Source organism: Phyllostomus discolor, chromosome 8 (genome assembly GCF_004126475.2).
Source record: "Phyllostomus discolor isolate MPI-MPIP mPhyDis1 chromosome 8, mPhyDis1.pri.v3, whole genome shotgun sequence".
NCBI lineage: Eukaryota > Metazoa > Chordata > Mammalia > Chiroptera > Phyllostomidae > Phyllostomus > Phyllostomus discolor.
Genome location: NC_040910.2, coordinates 74001576 through 74023114, shown reverse-complemented (window position 1 = coordinate 74023114; position 21539 = coordinate 74001576). Strand labels below are relative to the sequence as shown.

The 21539-nt window shown below is 45.0% G+C and overlaps 1 protein-coding gene across 1 annotated transcript; it reads left to right on the top strand.

The window, feature by feature from the left end:
* The first annotated feature begins 1694 nt into the window (after positions 1-1694).
* Positions 1695-21539, top strand: TEKT1 (tektin 1). The gene is made up of 8 exons (XM_028534472.2): positions 1695-1929; positions 3097-3303; positions 9115-9280; positions 11370-11498; positions 12037-12180; positions 14115-14337; positions 20627-20823; positions 21285-21539. The coding sequence occupies exons 2-8, from the start codon at positions 3114-3116 to the stop codon at positions 21490-21492; spliced, it is 1257 nt and encodes a 418-aa protein (XP_028390273.1). The 5' UTR covers positions 1695-1929; positions 3097-3113; the 3' UTR covers positions 21493-21539.

Genomic DNA, 21539 nt, shown 5'->3' with positions numbered 1-21539 from the left:
TCAAAATCACTTAAAAACTTCAGTGCACCTTGCTTGCGTATGTCTACATTGGGTATAAGCTTTATGTGCTTAATCATGTAGCCAGTTCTAAGCTCGGTGCTGGATACCTGTTTTACATTCCATTTGCCCACATGCTAGTGCCAGACAGACACTAAGTAATTGCTGGTAAGTCGTTGCACACTTCCTCTATCAGATGCATTCCTTTGCCTGCCAATGTGAGGGTGTGTGTGCGTGCAAAATTTTTTTCTTTCTAAAATATTTTCAAATACTTTCGATTACACTTAAATTCCAGAATAAATAGCTGAAGGAAGAAGTGTTCGTTTGGTTGTTTTTTAAAGCATAAAGCAACACCATCCAAGTTTAGAACTTTCAGAGAGAACACCAGCTGAAGAGATGGTTTGACTCAACCATCAGCTTTAGTTCTTGGGCGGAGGGTCTCAAGGTTTTTCTATCTACCCCTGCCCCACTGCCCCATGGGAAAGTTATATTTGCATACTGACACAAAATACAATGGTGATCTATGATTATAATTCATATAGCTATTTTCATGTACTTTTGCCAATTCTATCACGTTTCCAACAGTTCCAAGAGATTTCTCCTTCTGTAAATTGAGAGTCGGCCCCATGTCTGGTCTACAAGGCAGGGCCTGCTCAGGAAACCTCAGAGGTCACTGAGGGTTGGATCCCGCCATCAGGCCACCGCCTTCTATCGCCTAAGTAGGAGAGGAGGTCCCCGCAGCGCCCCGCAGCCACCACCTGCCTGCAGGCCTGCTCGCTCCGCACATGTGGGAGCCGTACCACCTTCTCTAGGTGTCCGCGTTAAACTACTGCTGAGACTGGACGTGCACCTGTTCCCGGTGGTTTGACTTCCCAACGTGGAAAACCCAGTACGTCATCCTGAACCCCAACTTGAAAGCGTGGGACTCTGGGTGGGGCCAGCCTAACCTCACTCCTTAATTAGCTGCTCCGTTGAGAGGCAAGTGATATGAATATGCAATACAAGCTCCTTCTCAAGCTATTGGACAGGCGTGGTGTTTAATATTCACGAAGCTTTGTGATATTCCACCACCCTTCTGACTGCAGTGGAGACGAAGGGGGCGGGCTTTGAGAGGCTGATTTGGAAGGGAGGTTGGCCTTCGATTGGCTGGTGGAAGGACGGGGTCTGCCACAGGAGCAGCAGATTTAAATACCCACTTCCGGTGTGCTTGGGGACCCAGGTAAGCGTTTCCAGTCCGTATTCTCTCCAGCTGTGTATTTCCCCTAGTGTTTCTACACTGATACTTTACAAGTACTGCAACCATAAAGAACATATTCCGAGCACAGCACTGTTAGTTTGGGAGCTCCAATCTGCTCATTTTATAGATGGAGAAGCTACTCCTGACTCTTAGCTTTGGGTCCTGCCACCACTCCGGGTGGGAGACAGCCGACCACCAAGGGGCCACGCTTGGCCCCGGGGGCTCGGCACCTCCTCTCACCTCTTACTTCTGTACCCCTCCCGATCGTGACGACCCCAGAAATCTCTCGCGTCTCCTCCCTGCAGCGCTGGCTCTGTGGCTTAGTGGTCCTGAGCCTGCCTGCCGCTGCGAGGACCTTGAGGCATCATCCAGCCTAACCCCTCTGGACACCTGGGGAGTCCCAGACCCAGTGGGAGCAGCACGGCCCGAGGTAACCCAGTCCGCTGCTGGGGCGGGGGGGGGGGGGGGCGGGGGGCTACCACACCCCTACCGGCTGGGGACTGTAGAAATCGCACCTGCGCAGAGCCTTCCCAAGACGCTGCTTCGGGCCAGACCCCACCCTCTTTGCCCTGTTGTTGCGTCACCGGTTGCCACGGAGACTGCACTGTTTACCTTCCTCTTCTGCTAGAGCCCGGAGTTCAGTTGAGGTTAGGAGGCTCCCAACCTGAGCTGGTATAGTAATTTGTGCCGTTGAGGTAAGTACATCTGGTCCCACCCCACCCATGCAGCCCTCAGCTCTACCCAAAGCCTTGTGCCCTTTGAGTTCAGCCCTAATTGAGGTCTAATTTCGATTTGTTTGGAGGCTACTCAGATTTACTTAGGAGTCTTGTGTTAAAATTGAACGCCATGCTCAGACAAACTTGGGAGAGGCCATAGGAAGGTCTGGACTAGAAAGAAATGGGGAGACTCCATGTTGCGTCTCCCGGCTTAGACGCCCGGAGTTCTCAGCCTGGTCGAGATCCGATGTTTGAGGGGCTTCAGAGAGCCAGACATCCCTCCGGGCAGGCGCTTGGAGTTTTGAGTAGGGGTGCGGGTGGGGCGCCTTGAAGGCCTGAGGGAATCAGTCCTCACAACCTGAGCTGTGTACTGACGAGGCGGGGGAATTTTAGTTTTTCTGTTGCTGCTGGCCTCCGCTTGCTGCCTTCTCCTGTGTTTTCTTTCCTGTTCTTGCCTTTCCTTTGTCCTGGGAAGTTTTTAGATTCTTTTATCTGCCAATAGGCTCAACACCCAGTTGCCAGTTTAAAGATAATGACAGCTGTTCACTTTTAAAGAAAACCTGTCTGGGTTCATCTGTTTGTCAGTATCTAGTGAAACTGAACAGTACCCTCTAACACAGCAATTCTAACGAGTCATAAAAATGCATGAATCTGTTCACCAAAAGACATTTATGAGAATCTTCACAGCATTCTCACGATAGGCCCCAAGCTGGAAACAACCCAAATATCCATAAACAGTGAAAAGGAGAGATGAATTTTGGTATATTTATGCCACTGTATACTACTACACAGCACTGAGAATGAGCAAACTACAACTATATGAACTACCGGGATGAATGTTAGCAACATAATGTCGAGTGAAAGAAGTCAGATACAAAAGAGTACATCCTGTATGATTCCATAGATGTGAAGTTCAAAAACAGCAAGACTAATTTGTAGTGTTAAAAGTCAGGAGAGTGGTTACTGTGAGGGTCGGGGTGGGGCAGAGTGGCTGGAAAGAGGCGAGCTGGCTACCCAGATGTGTTCGTTCTGTATGCAGATTATGATTTAGGCACTTTTTGGTATGTATGTCACGTAAGAAAAGTTGACATTTAAAAAAGGACAAATTGGATTCAGTTGATCTAAAAGAAGTTTGTCTTTGTTCAGGACTTTGGAAACCCCAAATGGCCAAACTACTGCAACCTCCACCCAAGTTCCTGCCCTTGGAGTGGTACATTGCTAACAAGAACCAGTACCACAGAGCAGAGGCCCAAAGGTCCCAGTCCGAACGCCTGGTGGCAGAAAGCCAGAGGCTTGTGGAGGAAATTGAAAAGACCACAAGGAAATCTCAAAGTGATGTAAACAAAAAACTAGGTGAGACGGTGTGGGTGGTGTGCTTGTGAACATGTTCTGACGGAACTGTTCAGGTTCAGCTGTGCTGTCATTTGTATTTCATGTTCAGGACTAGTAACGCTCTGTCTTGAAATATTAGGGAAAAACATAAATTCTCTAGGTTCTATGTTCAAGTTCACTGCCCCAAGATAGAGGCATGGTAACCCAGTCTGTTTTTCAGCCATCCATCATCTATGATTTATTCATTTATTGATTGATATACACTTACTGAGCTTCTGAGAGCATCAGTGGACTAAGTACTGGGACTGTCACATGGTGTGATTAGTGTCTACTTTTTAGGGGCTCCCAGCTTGAGGAGGAGAAAGAAACGAACATGAATAATCAGAATAGAACCAGATGGTGCTGGTGTAAGGGAAACAAACATAGGAAAGACTTCCTAGAGAAACATTTGAGCTGATTCTTAAAGGAAGGGTAATTTTCTCTTTCCAACTAAATCCTTAAAAACACTATGTAAAGGACAGTGCCCTTAAATAAACAAACCAAAAATAAATATAAAATTTCCCAAATGCCAAACAAGGATAAGTCAGAGGCCACAAATGCAGGTGTCTGAGGCGGCTGGGCAGGTGGGGCAGGGTGAGGAAGACGCCCTGAGATGACTGGGACAGAGGACCGGGACTGGTGGGGGCGGGGGTGGCCGGAGAACATGGGTTCCATCCAAGGATGCCGCTGCTACTCAACTTCAGCCAGTTCTTTTCCTAGAAAGATTATGAGCCCGGTGTTGCCAAATTGTCTGATTTTTTAAAAAAGAAAATCTGGAAAGCTGAAATTTTACTCATTTTTAAAATGATGGCAATTGGTTTAATTGTATTTATAACATTGGGCAGGATAAACAAAAACACCTATGAATAAAACCTAGTCTAAGGGTAGCTAGTTTTTCAACCTCCAATAAACCAAAGCTTCTTCAGGTCAGTAACGTTAGATGTTAGGCTGCTCCTGATGAGTTGATCCATATTCCTGATATCAGCCTATAGGCATTTCCTATTCCTGTTCTGAATCATTGTGCAAATAGGTAGGTGTTAGGAATGAGGATGCACCATTCATTTTTCACAATAATTGAGTGTCAGGCATGAGACCAAAGATTTCAAGGTCTGAAATTTAACTTCATTGATTCATTAACTGATTTTAAAAAATCAACCACTTAGCATGGCATTATAAAACATCATATATCTAGGAATTAACCAACAAAAGATGTGCAAGAATTCTACACTGAAAAATGCAAAATGTTATTGAAAGAAATAGAAGGAATTGCATAGATTCAATGCAATGCCAGTCAAAATCTCAGCAGGTTTTTTAAAAAATAAAATCATCAAACAGCTTCTAAAATTCATATGGAAATACCAAAGGTCAAAGGACATGGCTCTCTTGAAGAATAAAACTGGAAGATACTTACTGTAGTTTCTGAGACCCATGATAAAGCTATCGTAATTAAACCAGTGAGGTTTAGGCAAGGATAGACAAATTGACCAGTGGAACAAAACATAGTCCAGGAACAAACCCACACATAGGTAGTCACCCGATTTATGGTAAAACAATACTGCAGTGTAGCAGGAAAAAGATGGTCTTTGCAATAAGTAGGTCAATTTGATATTATTATGGAAAAATTATATATTTCCATAATAATGAAGTAGGCAAAGATTTATTATTCTTAAGACATAAAATCATCAATCATAAAAGAGAAAATAATAAATTAGACTATATTAAAATGAAGAACCTTTGTGTATGAAAAGACTCCATTAAGAGACCAAGAAAGCAACCCATAGAGTATACAAGTATTTATAGTATATATTCATATTACATGTATACAATATGTTCATAATATACAAAGGATTTGTATCCAGAACATATATAAGGAGAAAGCGTAAATTGGAAAACTTACACTGTGCACACTGGAAGTGCAACTGCTTTGGACAGCTGTGGCAGTGTCTACTGAAGCTGAACTTATCGCACACACTTTGATCTAGATATCCCACTTTTACGTATATATCAACACAGATTCTAACATATGTTCATGAAAGGTATGTGCTGCAATGTTCAAAGCAGTACTCCTTGTAATAGCCCCAGTCCTGAAACTGTCTATGTGCTCATCAACAATAGTGGTCATAGAAATGTCAAAGAGGCTGGGAGCTGAGCAAATATGAATTTGAACTGGTGACTTGAGGTTATTGGTGACCTTTGAGGTGGCAGGTCCAATAGGGTAGTGGAAGATGCAAGGTGAGGGTGGAAGTCAGTTACAAAACGTGAGCGGGGAAGCTTCCGTTTACGTGGTGGATGGAACATGTGCATTAGTCTTCTTTTCCATTTTCAGTCCAACAGAGTAGCAGTAAAGGGTTAATGAAAAGTGTGCCTCAAAGATGAGACGGTGGTGGGGGGAGCAGCACTAGATAAGCGATGAAGATTTTGGAAACTAGAAAGCAGAAGGACAAGTAGTAACACACCCAGAACCTGCAGAAAGCCTGGGTAGGTGGAGGATAATGAGAAGCCAGCTGATTCATGCTATAGATTCGTACTGTAGAAAACTTGAAATGCTCGAAATTGGAAGCATCCAGTTGCTTCTGTAGCTAGAGATTCAGAATAGAGCTAGAACCAAGATTGGTCGAAAGTCTTTGCAGAGACCCCTCCCCAGTCTGGCTCTCCTTCCCTAACAGAAGGCTAAAAGCTCAAGGATTCAATAAAAGTCTACTCACTGAACAGTTACTCTACCAGTCCCTGGTTCCTAGGTTACTGGTTACCAAGCTTATACCTTCAGTCAGGGGCTTGGAAGATTCCTCCATGGAGAAGCTAACTGGTTGAAAAGAAAGATCTACAGATAATAAAATTTGGTGATTCTCTGACGGGATGCCTGGGCCCTGTCTGATTTCTGTAGACAATAAAGCATTCTGGCAACAAGCCCTGTCCCTGTAGATGGAGCTTCACTTCCAGTTAGCATTTTACCATTTTATTTTTAAAGGTAATCAGATAAAAACCACCAGACATATGAGGAAAGCCTGTATATAACATGACAGACACCAAGACAGGTAAACCATTAAACACACAGAAACTCGAAACAATATGTGCAGAGCAAAAGAAAAACTATATATATACTACAAGGCCCTCAGAAAACTTAGAGAAGACATCACATCCATGGAATAATAAAAGGGGTCTTAAAAAAGAGAAGAGTCAGAAAACAAGCAAGTGTTGCTAGAAATTAAAAACACATGAGTGCAGGACATCTTTAAAAATCAAAGGCAAAGCTGAGGGGTAAAGGTGAAGAGTCTCCAGGACGTAGAGTGAAAAGGGACAGGGACAGGTCACTGGGAGGCTGAATACCTAATAGGACTCCAGACGGGAGCACAGAGAAAATGGGGCAGCAGAAATAGTCCATGACAGAATGCAGCAAACCTTCCTAGAACCGCGGGATCTAGGTGTTCAGATTAAAGGGGCCTGACTTGTGTCTGGCGTAGTAATTGAATAAGGTTGATACCAGTGTGAACTTTTAGGATACTCAGAAAATAGGGAAGAAAGGCCTAAAAGCTTTTCAGGTCACATAGAAGAAATATGGAATCAGAATGACATTAGACTTCTCAGCAGAAACTTTGGAAACCAGAAGGAAATGAAGCAATGCCATCAAAATTCTAAGTGAAAATTATTTACAACCAATAAATCTACACACAGCCAACTATAATCAAATGATGGATAAGATAAATAAAGGCATTCTAGACTTCCAAGTTTTCAAAAATCTTACCTCACATCTACCCATTGGCTAGGAAGCTGCTGAAGGTTGTGTTTCAGCACATTGAAGAAGGAAATCAAGAAACAGGAGTAAATGAAATCCAGGAGAGAGGACTCCAATGCATGGGAAAGTGAAGGGAATTCCTAGAATGGTGATGAAGCAAAGTCACAGGAGGATAGCCACACACCCAGCTGGAGACTGGGCAGCAGGAGGAAGTGCTGTGGGAGAGAGGTGTCCAGCAAAGGAACAGAATCAGTCGGTTACTCGATGGGTTGGAATATATCGAGAGGACATTTATACAGTAGCCCACCCCCGCCCACGAGGGACATGTTCCCAGATCCCCAGTGGAGGCCTAAAACTGTGGATAGTACCCAGTCCTCTACAAGGGGGACCCCCAAAATGGAATTTTTTATGAAAATTGTGTATTTATTTTCACATGTTTAAACTTCAGTCACCTTCAAAGTAGTCTCCATTTGATGCAATGTACCTATTGAAATGTTTTTTTCCACTGTGCAAAACAGTTTTGAACTCATTGATTTTGATGCCTTTTAGTGCTTCTGTCATTTTTTTTGCTTCACCTCTTCCATAGTAGCAAAAAGTTTCCTTTTGAGGATGTTTTCCACCTGGGTAAACAAAAAAAGTCACTCTAGGTGAAACCCGGTGAAAAGGGCATGGGGGTCATGCCCTTTTTGGTAAAAAATTACTGACCACTCAGCGCACTGCGGGCAGATGTGTTCGTAAATCACCCATCTTGAAATGGGCAAACATATTGAGTCTTCAAAAAAAATTCACTGAAGCTGAATGCAGCCTCTCACAACAACACCAACTGGTACACTGACGTGGATGGATTCCTAGAACACTCACCTGGCAGGGGAAGCCTGTACTACAAGGGGCCCTCCCTCCAGAAGATAATTCCATTGTTTTTTGGGTTCCCCCTTGTATATACTATGTTTTTTCCCCATATGTACACACCTTTTCACTGAAAGGAAGCACTTTACAGTGTCTCTCTGGCACATCCCAATTGCCAGCGTCTCTACTACTCTTGTGTGTTGGGGCCATTTTAAATAAAATAAGGGCGACCTGAACATAAGCACTGCAATCCTGCAACTGTCAATCTGATAGCTGAGACACTGCTAAGCAAGTGACCGAGCGCAGTGTCGTGTTTGCAGAGTGGACGCGGTGGACGAAGGGATGGTTCACATCCCCGGCGGGACAGGGTGAGGAAGTGTGAGAGTTCAGAATGGTGTGCAATTTAAAACTTACAAATTATTTCTTTTCTGGAATTTCCTATCTATTTTTAGACGTCAGTTGACTACAGGTAACCAAAACTGTAGATAGCAAAGCTGCAGATAAGGAAGCCTGCTGTGGTTCTATTAGAAAGTTTGAAGAAAAATTAGTAATAAATATATGGAAAATAAAGCAACAATACAATTATTAACTCTTCCAAAAAAACCAAAAAGTTGTGGTAAGGACAGACATTTATCCTAGTATACTACATAGTTTAGGTGTATGTAACATTTACATATTTACAATAATACCAACAAGTATGGAATCATTACTTAACAAAATGGTGAGACAACTACTGGGAAGATGGAAGGAGCAGAGTGTGTTGTGAAAGTTGTGTGAAAATAAATAAACCCGTTCTTCCCTTTGCTCATAGGAAGTCGATAGATCATGCTAAAGCTGATAATGAACACACAGCAGTATAAGCTCTTAGCGGTTGTTCCCAGCAAGTGAGAGTGGGTGGGGTCCGTCAGAGGATTCTGACACTTGTAACACTATTTGACTTTTCAAGCAATGTACATTTATATCTTTGATAAAATTAAAACTTATTAAAAACAGTGGACATTGAAGAATTAGAATCAATGAGTGCAGAATGGTCTTTGGATTAATTTGTCGAATATAAGAAGATATATTTTCCTTCCCTCCCTCCCTTCCTAAGAAACTCTAAGAGGAAAAGAACAGGTCCCAGGTCGTTTTGCGATAGCCTTCAAGTCTCTAATCCCAAAGCTGGCCACATTGGGAATAGACTGACCGTGCGGTAACTTCTCTGTGTGCTTCAGAACAGAGACTCGAAGAAGTCAGGTTCTGGAAGAAGGAGCTAGATGACAAACTTGAGCAGCTTGTGTATGTGACTGAAGATCTGCTTGCGTACAAGACCAGACTGGAGAAAGCCCTGGAGGGCCTGAAGGAGCCCATGCGCATCACTCAGATGTGCCTGGAATACAGGTAGGAGGGACGGTTCCCGCAGTGAGTCACCCGCTGTGAGAAATGAAGTGCTGGGCAGTGGAAGCTGACTGTGTGAGCTGGTGGGTTCGAATGAGGCAAATGAGCATGTGTTCTTCTAGAGCCTGAAATTATCTCGGCATGCCCGTGGTGCTGGGCAGTGGAAGGAGCACTAGACTGGGTTCATGTCTAAACTCTGCTCTTGACCAACTTAAATATAAGTTAGGCCTAGGTTTGGCTGTGGGTAATCAGAAAACCGCAAAATAACACGGAACTTAAATAAGGTAGTTTCTTTTGCTCTCACATTCCCGGAGTCTGGAGACGGTTCAGGGTGGCATGGTGTGCCACAGTGTCAGGGCCCCAGGCTTTTTCGGTCTTGCTGCCCCACTGCACGTGGCTTTCACTCCCGCGGTTACCTGGAGATTTGGGGTGGCAGCTAGAGCTCCAGCCACTGTGTCTACATTCCAGCAAGTAGGAATAACTGGGGTTTGGCATTCGTCATCTCTACTTGTATCCTGTTGCCTAGAACTTAGTCGCATAGCCACACCACTAGAAACCAGGAAACAGCAGTCTTTATTTTGGGCAGGCAGAGCAGATGCTACAGTTACTAGTGGACAAAAAGTCTGCTCCTACACACAGAGGCACACAGAAGCACTTTGTCCAGAGACCACTGTGCAAACAAACCTCTTTGTTATAATTCCTTTCCCGTGAGTCCCGTGAGTAGGATAATTCCTCTGGGGCTAACAGTGACTCCCTGTTGCTGTCCTAGATGGTGCTCCCTAACAGGCCTTCTGGCTAGCAGCTCGGGCCCCCTCCAAGCCAGTGTGTCCTCCACACTGGCTTCGGAGTTAACTTTTCTGAGTGTAGATTTTTGCATATCACCCCATGCTTTAATTTTTTTTTTAAAAATTGCAACCCTACACCCTAATACCTTCCAGATAAACTTCAAACTTCTTAGCCTAGCCAACGGGGTTCCTCATGATCGGGCCCTCCGTGACCTCTCGAGGCCCAGACGTCACCCCCAACCATGGGATATGCTTAGTGCTGAGCTACCTGCAATTTCCTAAACACACCTTGTCTCTGTCCACACTGTTTGCCCTTGCTGGGAAGCCCTCAGTGAGCTTAGTCAGGACCCTCTGCAGAAACTGGGCTGTGGTCTCCCCAGCCACACATAGAGAGTTTGTGAAGCAAAGGTAAAATCACCATTGAAGAGGCCAGCATTCCAATCAGCTCAAGTCTACACCTAAGTGTGATTAGAATGTAGATGTTGCTGAGCTGATTGTGTGCTACTGTGTGTCTGGCACTGTGATTTCTGCTTTTATAGCTCATCAGTTCCTTGCCACCACCTTAATGAAGTTCTAATTATTATCCCCATTGCACAGAAGAGGAAACCAAGGCACAGATGAAATTATACAGTGTTCCCAAGGCCACACAGCTGGAGAGGGGGGGAGCCTTGCTCCCAAGTGCTGTCAGGCAGTGACTGGTCACTTTTGGGAGTAACATAATAGAGTGGTTAAAAGCACATATAATGCCCACTTCTGTGACATTGGGCTTATTAACCTCACTGAAATTCAGGTTCCTCACCTGTACTTGAATGGGCTAATTAAGTGAGAACACCCATATCAAAAGCTCAGCACAACGCCTGTCGCATCACAAGTGCTCAGTGGTGGGGTCATGTTAATGTTGGTATTATTACCCTTAAAGCATCTTTCTGGATTCCAGTCCTTGTCAGAAAATGGAACTAGGATCAAGGAAGGCAGCATATGGCTTTGAAATGCTAAGTGAAAAGAAGTGTTTCCACCAAATAGGTAAGAAGGAAAAGACTTCAGAGCTGACGTCTAAACTGAAGGGGAAATGTCCGTCTGGCATTTTTCAGACCAGGTGACCAGTCATCGATCAAACTTTCTTCATCGCACTTTGGACTTGTTTTTTCAAGGTTCAGAGAGACCAACTAGGGCACCTCCCTGACCATGTCCCCCAGGCTGGTGCAGCACTACTCCAACCAGTTGTCCAGATGAAATGTCCAGGTGTTAGTGAATGCTGAGATGCCTTCCTCCACCTGTTGGATGACCTGCCGCCTTTCTCTGGTCAGGGAGAAGCGAGTTGGCATCGACCTGGTGCATGATGAAGTGGAGCAGGAGCTCATAAAGGAGGCCGAGATCCTCCAGGGGGTGATGGCCCTGCTGACCCGCACCCTGGAGGAGACAACCGAGCAGATCAGGTACGGCCGTTCAGGGCCACCTGCACGTCCCCACTGGGCATATCGAGAAAAGAGAGCACCCACACATGCCGGGCTCCAGGTCACAGAGAGGAGGGGGTTTAATGCTCCTACGAGCACTTCCCATGACCTGAGGTGGCTTGGCAACACTCAGGATGAGGCCTGGATAACCCTCCGGTGGCGGGCGGGGATGGGACCGGGTCTCAGCCCCGACTATAAACTAGAGGACACTGGAAGAGGTTTTGTCCCAGGGCTGGTCTCTCTCATAGAGTATGCCACAGTGGTGGCATCAGAAAATGTCATGGTTGGAGGAAGGATGTTGAAGTCCAGGCTCAGTTACATTAGCTTGTCACCAGGCATCTAATGGTATATATGTGTGTGTGTGTGGCAGGGGGCAGGTTGGGTGATGGCGGGTGGGGGAGGAAGTGCCGCCATCCCACACCAGAGCTACTTTGGCTGCATTTTCCAGGGCCTCCCAAGAAACAACAGGTGCTACTACCAGGGCACTCCAAAGGGAGAAACCTTGACCTTCTCTTTTCAGGCTGAACCGCGCTGCAAAGTACAATCTGGAAAAGGATTTGAAAGACAAGTTTGTGGCCTTGACCATTGACGATACCTGCTTCTCCCTCACCAACAACTCGCCAAACATCAGATATTCTGAGAACGTTGTGAGGGTGGAACCAAAGTGAGTGAGTCCCGGCTGCTGGCCTGGCCACGCTGCCTTCCTCCCCGCTCTGTGGTGTCCCCATGCCCCTCAGACAGGCCGGAGGCCCTGGCACATTGTCGTGACGGCCAGCTGGGAGCTAGGGAGGGGCAGTCCTGCGGCAGAGTCGGGCTGCACAGTGACTTCCCAGAGGACAGGGCTGGAGGGTCCTCGCTCCTCTAGGTTGGGCCCCACTTCAAGAAAGTCTGATGTAAAACCTTTAAACATTTGAAGTATTCTTTTCCCTATTTTGTGTTTTTAACAAGTAAAAGAATCTAAAAATGTATAAAGAACAAGTTAATACTTTTCCTCTGTCCCTGTATGATGTTACCCCAGAGATGACCACTGCTATCTGTATGTTCATGCCAACATATATATATACTCACACACACAACTTTTTAAAATCCGTCTATTGCTATGGGGGGGGGGGAGCATTGATTTGTCCTTCCACTTACTGATGCATTCATTGATTGACTGTATGTGCCCTAACCAGGGATCAAACCCACAACCTTGGTGTATCTGGATGACGCTCCAACCCACTGAGCTACCTGGCCAGGACAAATTTGATTTTGTTTACAAAAATGGGATAATACTATGTACCTTTTCTGTAGCATCTACCTTACATTTTTCAATTAACATTTCATCACAGGCCTAACTCATTATAGTTTTTAAACTATAGTTTCATGTTGAGGTAAAACATACATGTAGAAAAATATATAAATAATAATAAACACACAGTTTAATGAATTATCATTGTGTTACCCCAACACTTAGCCACTGAAAACCACAAACATGTAAAATATCTCTGTTTCAGTGGCTCGGGGACCCAGGCATTGCTCAGTCGGCGCCTCTGGCTCCCGTCCCATGTGGCTGTAGTTACTCTGTCTTCTGGGCTGCGGTCTTACATGGGGTCTTGACTGGTTGGGGTGGGGACCCGCTTCCAGGTGGCTCCTGTGCTTGTGGCACGCCTTGCCTCGTCACCCCCCACTGGCTCTCTCAGCCCTTGGTGGCTGGCTCCCCACCCCCACCCAGTGAATGATCCAAGAGGAAACAAGGGAGAGAGCTCACTCAAGACAAAAGCCCGGTCCGCTTTTAGCCCAGTCCCAGGACTGACCTCTTATCGCTGCTGTTTGTGAGGAATGGGTCCCTGAGTCCACTGCACAGCTCACGGGAGGCGGCACACACAAGGGAGTGAATGCCAGGAGGAGGGTCACTGGCGTCCGCCGTCTCAGAGGCTGTTGCTAGTCACAGCCACGTGGAGCCAACGACCAGGTCAGGGAGTGGAACATGACCACCACCAGAGAAACCCCCATGCTGTCCCCTCTCGGTCAGTAGCCCCTCCCTTCTCCCCAAAGGCAACCACATTCCTGACTCCAATAGCTGTGTCTGCTTTTATGCTTATCAAAGGGCATCATATGCTGTTTTATGTGTCAGTTTTCTTCCAATCAGTGTCATTTTGAGATTCATCAGTGTTGTTATGTAAAGCAGTTGCTTACCAAAGCAGCATTTCATTTATATCAGTAGGGACTCATGGTTTCCTGTTTTATTCGGTATGTTGTAATCTGTCACTATTATTTATTTTGATGCTCAAATTGTCTCTACCTGTGTGATCCTCACCAAGTTATTTCCTCTCTCTGAGCCTCAGTTTTCTTCATCTATAAAAAGGGGGTTATGAAAGTTAGCTCACTAGGCCTTCATGATAACTAAATGTGATCATGTCTTTAAAGAGCCGTCCTGGTGCCTGGCACAGAGTAGGTAGGTTTCCCCAAAGGGACAGCTATTGCCACTGACAGACCACTGTTCACTCCGCCCGGTGGTAAAGGCAGGGCTTGCTTCCAGGGCATTTCCAGGAGCTTGCCCCGCCACCCCGCCCCAGCCCCAGTGTTCTGCGAACAAATGCGTGGGTTCTGTTCCAGCTCTGTGAGTCTGGAGGACTGGTTGGACTTCTCCAACACCAACCTGGAGAAGGCCGACAAGCAGAGGAACAACTCCCTGACGCTGAAGGCCCTGGTGGACCGAGTCCTGTCCCAGACGGCCAGAGACATGTGCAAGCAATGTGACGTGGTGGACACGGCCTTCAAGAATGGGCTGAAGGAGACCAAGGATGCCAGGGACAAGCTGGCCACTCATTTGGCCAAGGTGAGCTCCCTGCAGGGAACACGGGAGAGCACCCTGTGAAGGTTTCACTGTGGAAACTGGGATGTCCTCTGAGCCCGGCGCTGGCTGTCTGCGCTTGTGAATCTGGGCTCACTGGGGAGTAAGGGTTAGGCACTTTGCTCTGTTGTGGCAGCAGGCTTTGGGTTTGGGGGCCTGGAGTGATACTCGGGCCTTCTCTGGGCCTCCCCTGTCACTCGTTGCTGCAAAGAACAGGCTGTGTCCTCACTCTGGGCCTCAGTTTCCCCTTATGTGAAATATGGAGATGGATGATACTGTCTCAGACCTTGTTTATGACTCTGAAGTTCCATGAGTTGAAAGCAACCAATGTCTCTGAACCCAGCCGCAACTTCGGGATTCTGGCTGGTTGTCCCTCTCAGTTATCTATCCAGTAGTGTGCTGGTCAGGTGACTCTCAGGAAAATAAGTCCATAGAAGTCCCTGATGGGTAGAATGTGCAGGTTTCCATGGTATAAGTACATTCATTATGGTTGATTTCAAGCTACCCATTTAACAATGGTCTGGCAAAGTCCCTGAGTATTTAACCATCAGAGCCCACGTGAGCCCACCCCAGTATCCCTTCCTCACCTGCAAGGACCCCTGGGTCCTGAGCATATATGACCATTCCACAGGCTAACTCAGGGACACTGAGAGGTTGAGTCCAGGGAAACAAGTGCTCACTTTGGACTGAAGATACGTGAGTCCAAACCTGGTCCTGCAGCAGACCAGCTAAGTAACTGCTGCAGATGGATCCCTCACGCTCTCTGAGCCTCGTGCTTCACCTGTGACATGTGACAGTGACCCAACTCTTGCATTTTACTGATGGTGAAAGCGAGGCATAGGGAGTGAAAGGGGCCCCAGGTGGCAGGGCGCACTGCTAGCAGCTTGGGACTAGAGCCTGGGCCTGCTCTACCCCCCAGGCTTTGGCCTCCTGCTGCATCCATGCCTGCCCCGCTGCGACCCTGAGTCTAGCTGTCAGACGAGACTGGTTTCTGCAGTGCGCAGGGCGGGCCGGAGTTTAATGGAAGGTTGTACTGCGATAGCACTTCCTATCGCAATCTGTTACAAATGTTCATCCGTGCATGCTGATCTGTAATGAGATTTTATGTATTTCATCTTGGATAATGTCTTTTCACTCAAATAGGTACTGCCAAGTACTATCTGTGAACACATGATTTTAATTGAACATACTCATTGCTTGGAAGGCATTTATAGAAGTCTGTTTAGATTCTTCTCCTGATACTGGCCTTTTAGCATGTCATTACAGTTCATATTAATCACTTGCTGTTGAAGCGCAGGTAGAAGCTCTTCAATTGCACAATTAAGTGGATTTTGAAATACGGAAACTTCCTTTGTACTTGCTTTGAGGTCCTCTCCTCACCCCCCAAAAACACTGCTGGCACTTGGAAAATGTATCTGCTGCACATCTGTGAGGGAGTGGAGGCCTTGTTGCTTGTTTTAACTTTCGACAGCATGGGCAGTATGTGCAGCGGCCTGACATTGCTTGTGGTTCAACCCACGTTAGTTGTTGAAATGACTTCACTGCCGTGTACGCTTTGCATGCTCGTGCTCTCTTGCCTTGTGATTTTAGGTTGAATTTATTAAGATATCTTACTGTTATGTCTGCAGCAAAAATTAATTTGCAAAGCTATTCATTGTTTTATAGTAGTAGTTGTGGGGGATGGTTCTTGTTCAGGAGAATTTCATTCTTGGCCCTGAGCTAAAAATAAATCACAAGAACATTTTGCCACTGACAAACCATTGAATTGCTGAATAATAGGGCAAGTCAAAATATTCAGCTTCTATTTCAAACAAAAACTCACAGGACCAATGATGGTCACATCCATGAGGACTGATGAAGTTCGCTGTCAACGATGCTGGTTCAGTGACACACGATGGACTCGAGCGTGTCCTGTGAAGTGCTTCCTGGTGAACACTACTACACAGGGGACAACCAGAGGCTTTACGCAGCTTACATTTTTGCAGCTTTTGTAAATACGGTCGACTGAGCCATTTCCTGCTCCTCACGTATATGCACCATCATCAGCTATAACATCTCTTAGAAGTTCTACTTTAGGTTGTATTGAATTAGTGTTTTCTCAACTTTTTGAAAATATTCTTGCCTGTAGTTATTTCATGAGACCATTCATAGAGGCCGATTCTTCAGTCACTTCAAAATCAGCCCCGTTCCTTGAATGAACAACTAAGCAGCATCAGAACACCTGCCAACTCATGAAGAGCAAAGGAAAACCATCCAAAATCATGTGCCTTGTTTCTAAACTGACCATCGATCTCATTCCCAGTGTCCTCAACTCTTCCAGCAGCTATTCCCGCAGACCGGCTAATCCTTTTAAACAGTTTCCTGTTCTCTGGACGCCCTTCCTCAGCTGCTGCAGTCAAACGTGTTTTAATTAACTCACTCTCGGGAAATGGCTTTGCTTGCTGGGCTAACAAATAAGACACTTAGAACCTTACTTTGTGGCCTCATTTTCATTTTTGTTAAATTCTGCAGTGATGAGATACAGTGTTTTTCTGACCTTCACTCTTCTGTGAGTCAAGACCATTACAACGATATGCCGTCTGATAATGACGAATGCCGCATCCCTTCAGCATGGCCGAGGGTCGTTACTTAATAAACACAGCGCTTTGCTATCAAACGAACAAATCCACACTTCGCTCTGCCCTAAAAGCGCAACACACGAAACCAGCTTCTCTTGTTTTGACATGACGGACACGTACTGGTGGTGAACAGTAAAATAGGACGTCGCTGTGTGGGGATACACGTTCCACTTGGAAAGCTGGCAGGTTATCGCCGTGTCACTGGATGTGATACTGTGGATGTAGCACTCTGGACAGCAGCGCCAAGCAGTGAGGGTCTAGCACACACAGTCTGTTGTAGCTTCTTAACCCTGACCTTGTAGTTTAAAAACAGCCATATGTAAATGAATGAGCATAGCTGTGTTTCCATAAAACTTTATTATGGACTAAAGTCTGAATTTTACATAATTTTCAGATGGCATGAAATATTATTCTTTTGATTGTTTCAGCTATTTAAAAATGTAAAAACCTTTCTTTTCAAAGAGAAGAAAAAAACAAGCCACAGAGAAAGTACAGTTATCCAAAGTATACAAAGAACTCTTAAAACTCAACAGTAAGAAAACAAACAGCCCTGGCTAGTGTGGCTCAGTGGACTGAATGCCAGCTTGTGAACCAAAGTGTCATGGGTTCAATTCCCAGTCAGGGCACATGCCTGGGTTTCAGGCCAGGTCCCCAGTAGGGAGTGTGTGAGAGGCAACCACACATTAATGTTTCTCTCCCTCTCTTTCTCCTTCCCCCTTTCTCTAAAAATAAATACAATTAAACCTTTAAAAAAAGAAAAATAGCCCAATGGAAAAATAGGCAAAAGATCTAAAAAGATACTTCACCAAAGAAGCATACAGATGGTAATTAAGCATATGTAAAGATGCTCACCATCATGCGTCATTAAGGATTGCAAGTTAAAACGAGACACTGCTACACACCTATAGAAAACCTCAAACATGGACTACACCAAACGCTGACAAGGATATAGAGCAACAGGAAATCTCATGCATTGTTGGTTGGCATGCAAAATGCTACAGCTACTTTGGAAGACAGTTTGGCAGTTTCTTCCAAAACTAAACATATGCGTATGATTCAGCAAACTCACTCCTTGGTGTTTACCCAAAAGTGTTGAAAGCTTATGTCCACACAAAAATCTGCATGTGAATGTTTAGCAGCTTTATTCATAATTGCCAAACTTGGGAGCAACCAAGATGCCCTTCAATAGATGAGCGGATCAACAAGCTGTGCTTCATCGTACAGTGGAATATTATTCAGGGGTAAAAAGAAATGAGCTATCAGCCTGCAAAAAGACGTAGAGAAACCTTACATGCATATCACTGAGTGAAGGAAGCCAATCTGAAATTCATGCTGTATGAATCATACCGCGTGATTCCAACTACGTGACGTGTGGAAACAGTAAAATGGTCAGTGCTTCAGATGCGGGCTGGGTGGAGAGGAGGGATGAAAAGGAGCTCAGGGGTTAAAGGGCAGTGAAACTATTCTGTATGATATGATAACGGTAGATACATGTTACATACCTGTCAAAATCTCTGGAATGTACAACACAAAGATTGAACCATGATGTAAACTATGAACTTTAGTTAAACATAATGCATGCGATATTGGTCCATTGGTTATAACAAAGGCACCACATTAATAGAAGACGTTCATGACAGGGGAAGCTGTGTGTTGGGGAAGAGAAGGTATGTGGGAGCGCTAGACTTCTGCTCAATTTTGCTATAAATCTAAAACTGTCCTCAAAACTAAAGTCCATTAATTTACAAAGGATAGCTAGTTCAATTCCCAAGTCAGGGCACATGCCTGAGTTGCAGACCTAGTCCCCAGTAAGGGGTGCATGAGAGGCAACCACACACTGATGTTTCTCTCCCTCTCTTTCTCCCTTCCTCTCTCTAAAAATAAATAAAATACTTAAAAAAAACCCTAAAGTTCATTAATTTAAAAAACAATCTTATTTCAGCTTGTACAAAACCAGTCTGTTTAAAAACAGACTGCATTTGGCCCATAGGTCATGGTTTGCCGATTCCTGATTTAACCCATAATATTTGTGGTTTTGTTTTAAGAAGTCTGTATGTTTAAGATATTTTAAATATTTGTAAAACTTAAGGAAATTAGCCTTTTTTAAAAAATTATAACAAAATATGTAAGTAAATACTTTAGCCTTGTGATTTTAGTTGAAATTTTAAGTTTGAAGACAAAGTTAAAATATTTGAGAATTTGAGATTAATCATTTTTACTAGTTTACGAGATTCATGAGATCTTTTAAGAACTTTAGAAAGTCTTGTTTGATAAAACAACTCAAGTAGTTTTTTAAAGTTTTATATGAAATTTATAAATACTATATGTTATATATCAAATTTATAAATGCTGCTTTAAATAAACATTCAAAGAATTTTAACTAAGCTTGAAGTGTGAGCAACTATTAACCAAAATCAGTTTAAAGTGATTGTTAAATTTGCTGAATTTGAGATCAGTATGGTATCTGTGAACTGGCATAAGGAAAGCTGGCGAAATGTTAAGAAAAGCCATAAGAAAACCAAATGCAATGTGTGGACCTCATTTGTATTCTAATTTGAACACTCAGGGAAATTTGGAAGCCAGATATTAGATAATATTAAAGAATCATTCATGTATGTGTGTGTGTGAGAGAGAGACTAAGGTGCCATAGTTATGTTAAAAGACAATAAAAGAGTCCTTATATCTTAGAAATACATACTGAAGTATTTGAGACTGAACTGAGGTTTGGGATTTGCTTTATTTATTTATTTAAATTTTCATTTATTTATTTTTAGAGAGGGAAGGGAGGGAGATAGAGAGAGAGAGAGAGAGAAACATCAATGTGTGGTTGCTGGGGGTCATGGCCTGCAACCCAGGCATGTACCCTGACTGGGAATCGAACCTGCGACACTTTGGTTTGCAGCCCGCGCTCAGTCCACTGAGCTACTCCAGCCAGGGCTTGGGATTTGCTTTAAAATAAGCTAATGGGCAGGTGTGGAGAGAGGGGGTTGTAGATGAGACAAGACTGACCACGTATTGATCATTGCGTAAACTGACAATGAGTACCTACGGGTCATCATACTAACTACTTTTGTGTATATTTGGAAATTTCCATGATATAAAGGATTTAAAAAAAAACTTAAGGAAGAAATAAAAATGTTAGTTAAATATTAATCTAAAAACCCAAGTAACTTCTAAGTAATCTTTTCTGTGCACAAAGCCACCTTCAAAGAAACCAACACATCTAGGGTTGAACTGCGCACACCCTTTTTTCAGCTTCTGGGGAGCAGTGTGAGTGCTGGTGGGTAGACTGCCAAGGAAGCAGACACCTTTCTGCTCCTGATACTAAGGTGCTCAGGCTGAGGCAGATGGGCAGCTTCCAGCCTTTGCTAAGGGCGTTCTCCAGGGAGCTCCCAGTATTTGGGAAGGAGATGAGGAAATAATGGCCCGTCGCGTCCATTCCGTCTGTGAGGTTCTGAGGTTGGGGGAGTTGCCTTGCCCGCCAGTGGCCACTGCTGTAGGGAAGAGAGATCAGACTCATTCTGGGGCCCTGCTTGGGTAGAAATCTGAGGTCCCCCCTTCCTAGTTTATATGACCCCAAGAGACCCCCCAAGAGAGCCTGCAGTTGAGTTTTGAGGAACATAGTCTGGCCTCACCTACTCTAATCCTTTTTTAAGGTCATGGAAGAGATTGCTTCCCAAGAGAAAAATGTTACAGCCCTTGAAAAAGCCATCCTTGACCAAGAAGGACCTGCCAAGTTGGCTCATACACGCCTGGAGACCAGGACACATCGGCCTAACGTGGAGCTGTGTCGCGATGTGGCCCAGTATCGGCTGATCCAGGAGGTTCACGAGATCAACCACAATGTTTCCAGGTAGGCTGGCAGCCAGGAGGTGGAGGGCCACTGGGGCTCCATTTAAACCCCGATTGCGAACAGGTCCAGGCTGTGCCATCGTGGGTGAGGCCTGCCTGGCATGAGCACTCTGGTTGATGACGTTTGAGGGGCTCCTTTCTAGAGGACAGTCAAGGGGTTCCTTGTTAACTCCAGCCAATTGCTGCCATACAGAAAGTGGGTACCAGTGTTTAAATTTTTCTATAGAAGCCCAACTCCAGATGTTTAGGTAAAATGCACAGTTTTAAATGTTGGCAGTTCATGGAATTGTCTGTCTTGTGAATCTGGCCCGTGGCCACCCGTCTGAAATCTCTGTTTTAAGGAGGAGATGGGGAGGACGAGTCAATTTGGCTTCTTGCACCGAGCACACAAATGCACTCTTCCCCCTGAAAAAAGGATGTGGAGTGATAAACGATTCCCTTGTGTTTGTCCTCTTTTCCTAGGTTAAAGGAGATATTGGCCCAAGCGCAGGTGGAGCTGAAAGGGCTGAATCACAGACAGCTCGCCCTACAGGAGGAGATCCAGGTCAAAGAAAACACCATCTACATCGACGAAGTGCTGTGCATGCACATGAGGAAGTCCATCCCGCCACGGGATGGGGACGACCACGGGGAGTGGGCGGGGGGCCTCCGCCCCGACGCTGTCTGCTAAAAGCTGGGGCAGTCAGATGCTCATTAAATCAACGTCATGAAACAGTA

Excerpts from the sequence above, each read along its gene's own strand:
- TEKT1 (XM_028534472.2), top strand. The coding sequence starts at position 3,114 with ATGGCCAAACTACTGCAACCTCCACCCAAGTTCCTGCCCTTGGAGTGG. Across the intron at positions 3,304-9,114 it reads TGATGTAAACAAAAAACTAG|AACAGAGACTCGAAGAAGTC; the intron begins GTGAGACGGTGT and ends TGTGTGCTTCAG. Across the intron at positions 12,181-14,114 it reads GTTGTGAGGGTGGAACCAAA|CTCTGTGAGTCTGGAGGACT; the intron begins GTGAGTGAGTCC and ends GTTCTGTTCCAG.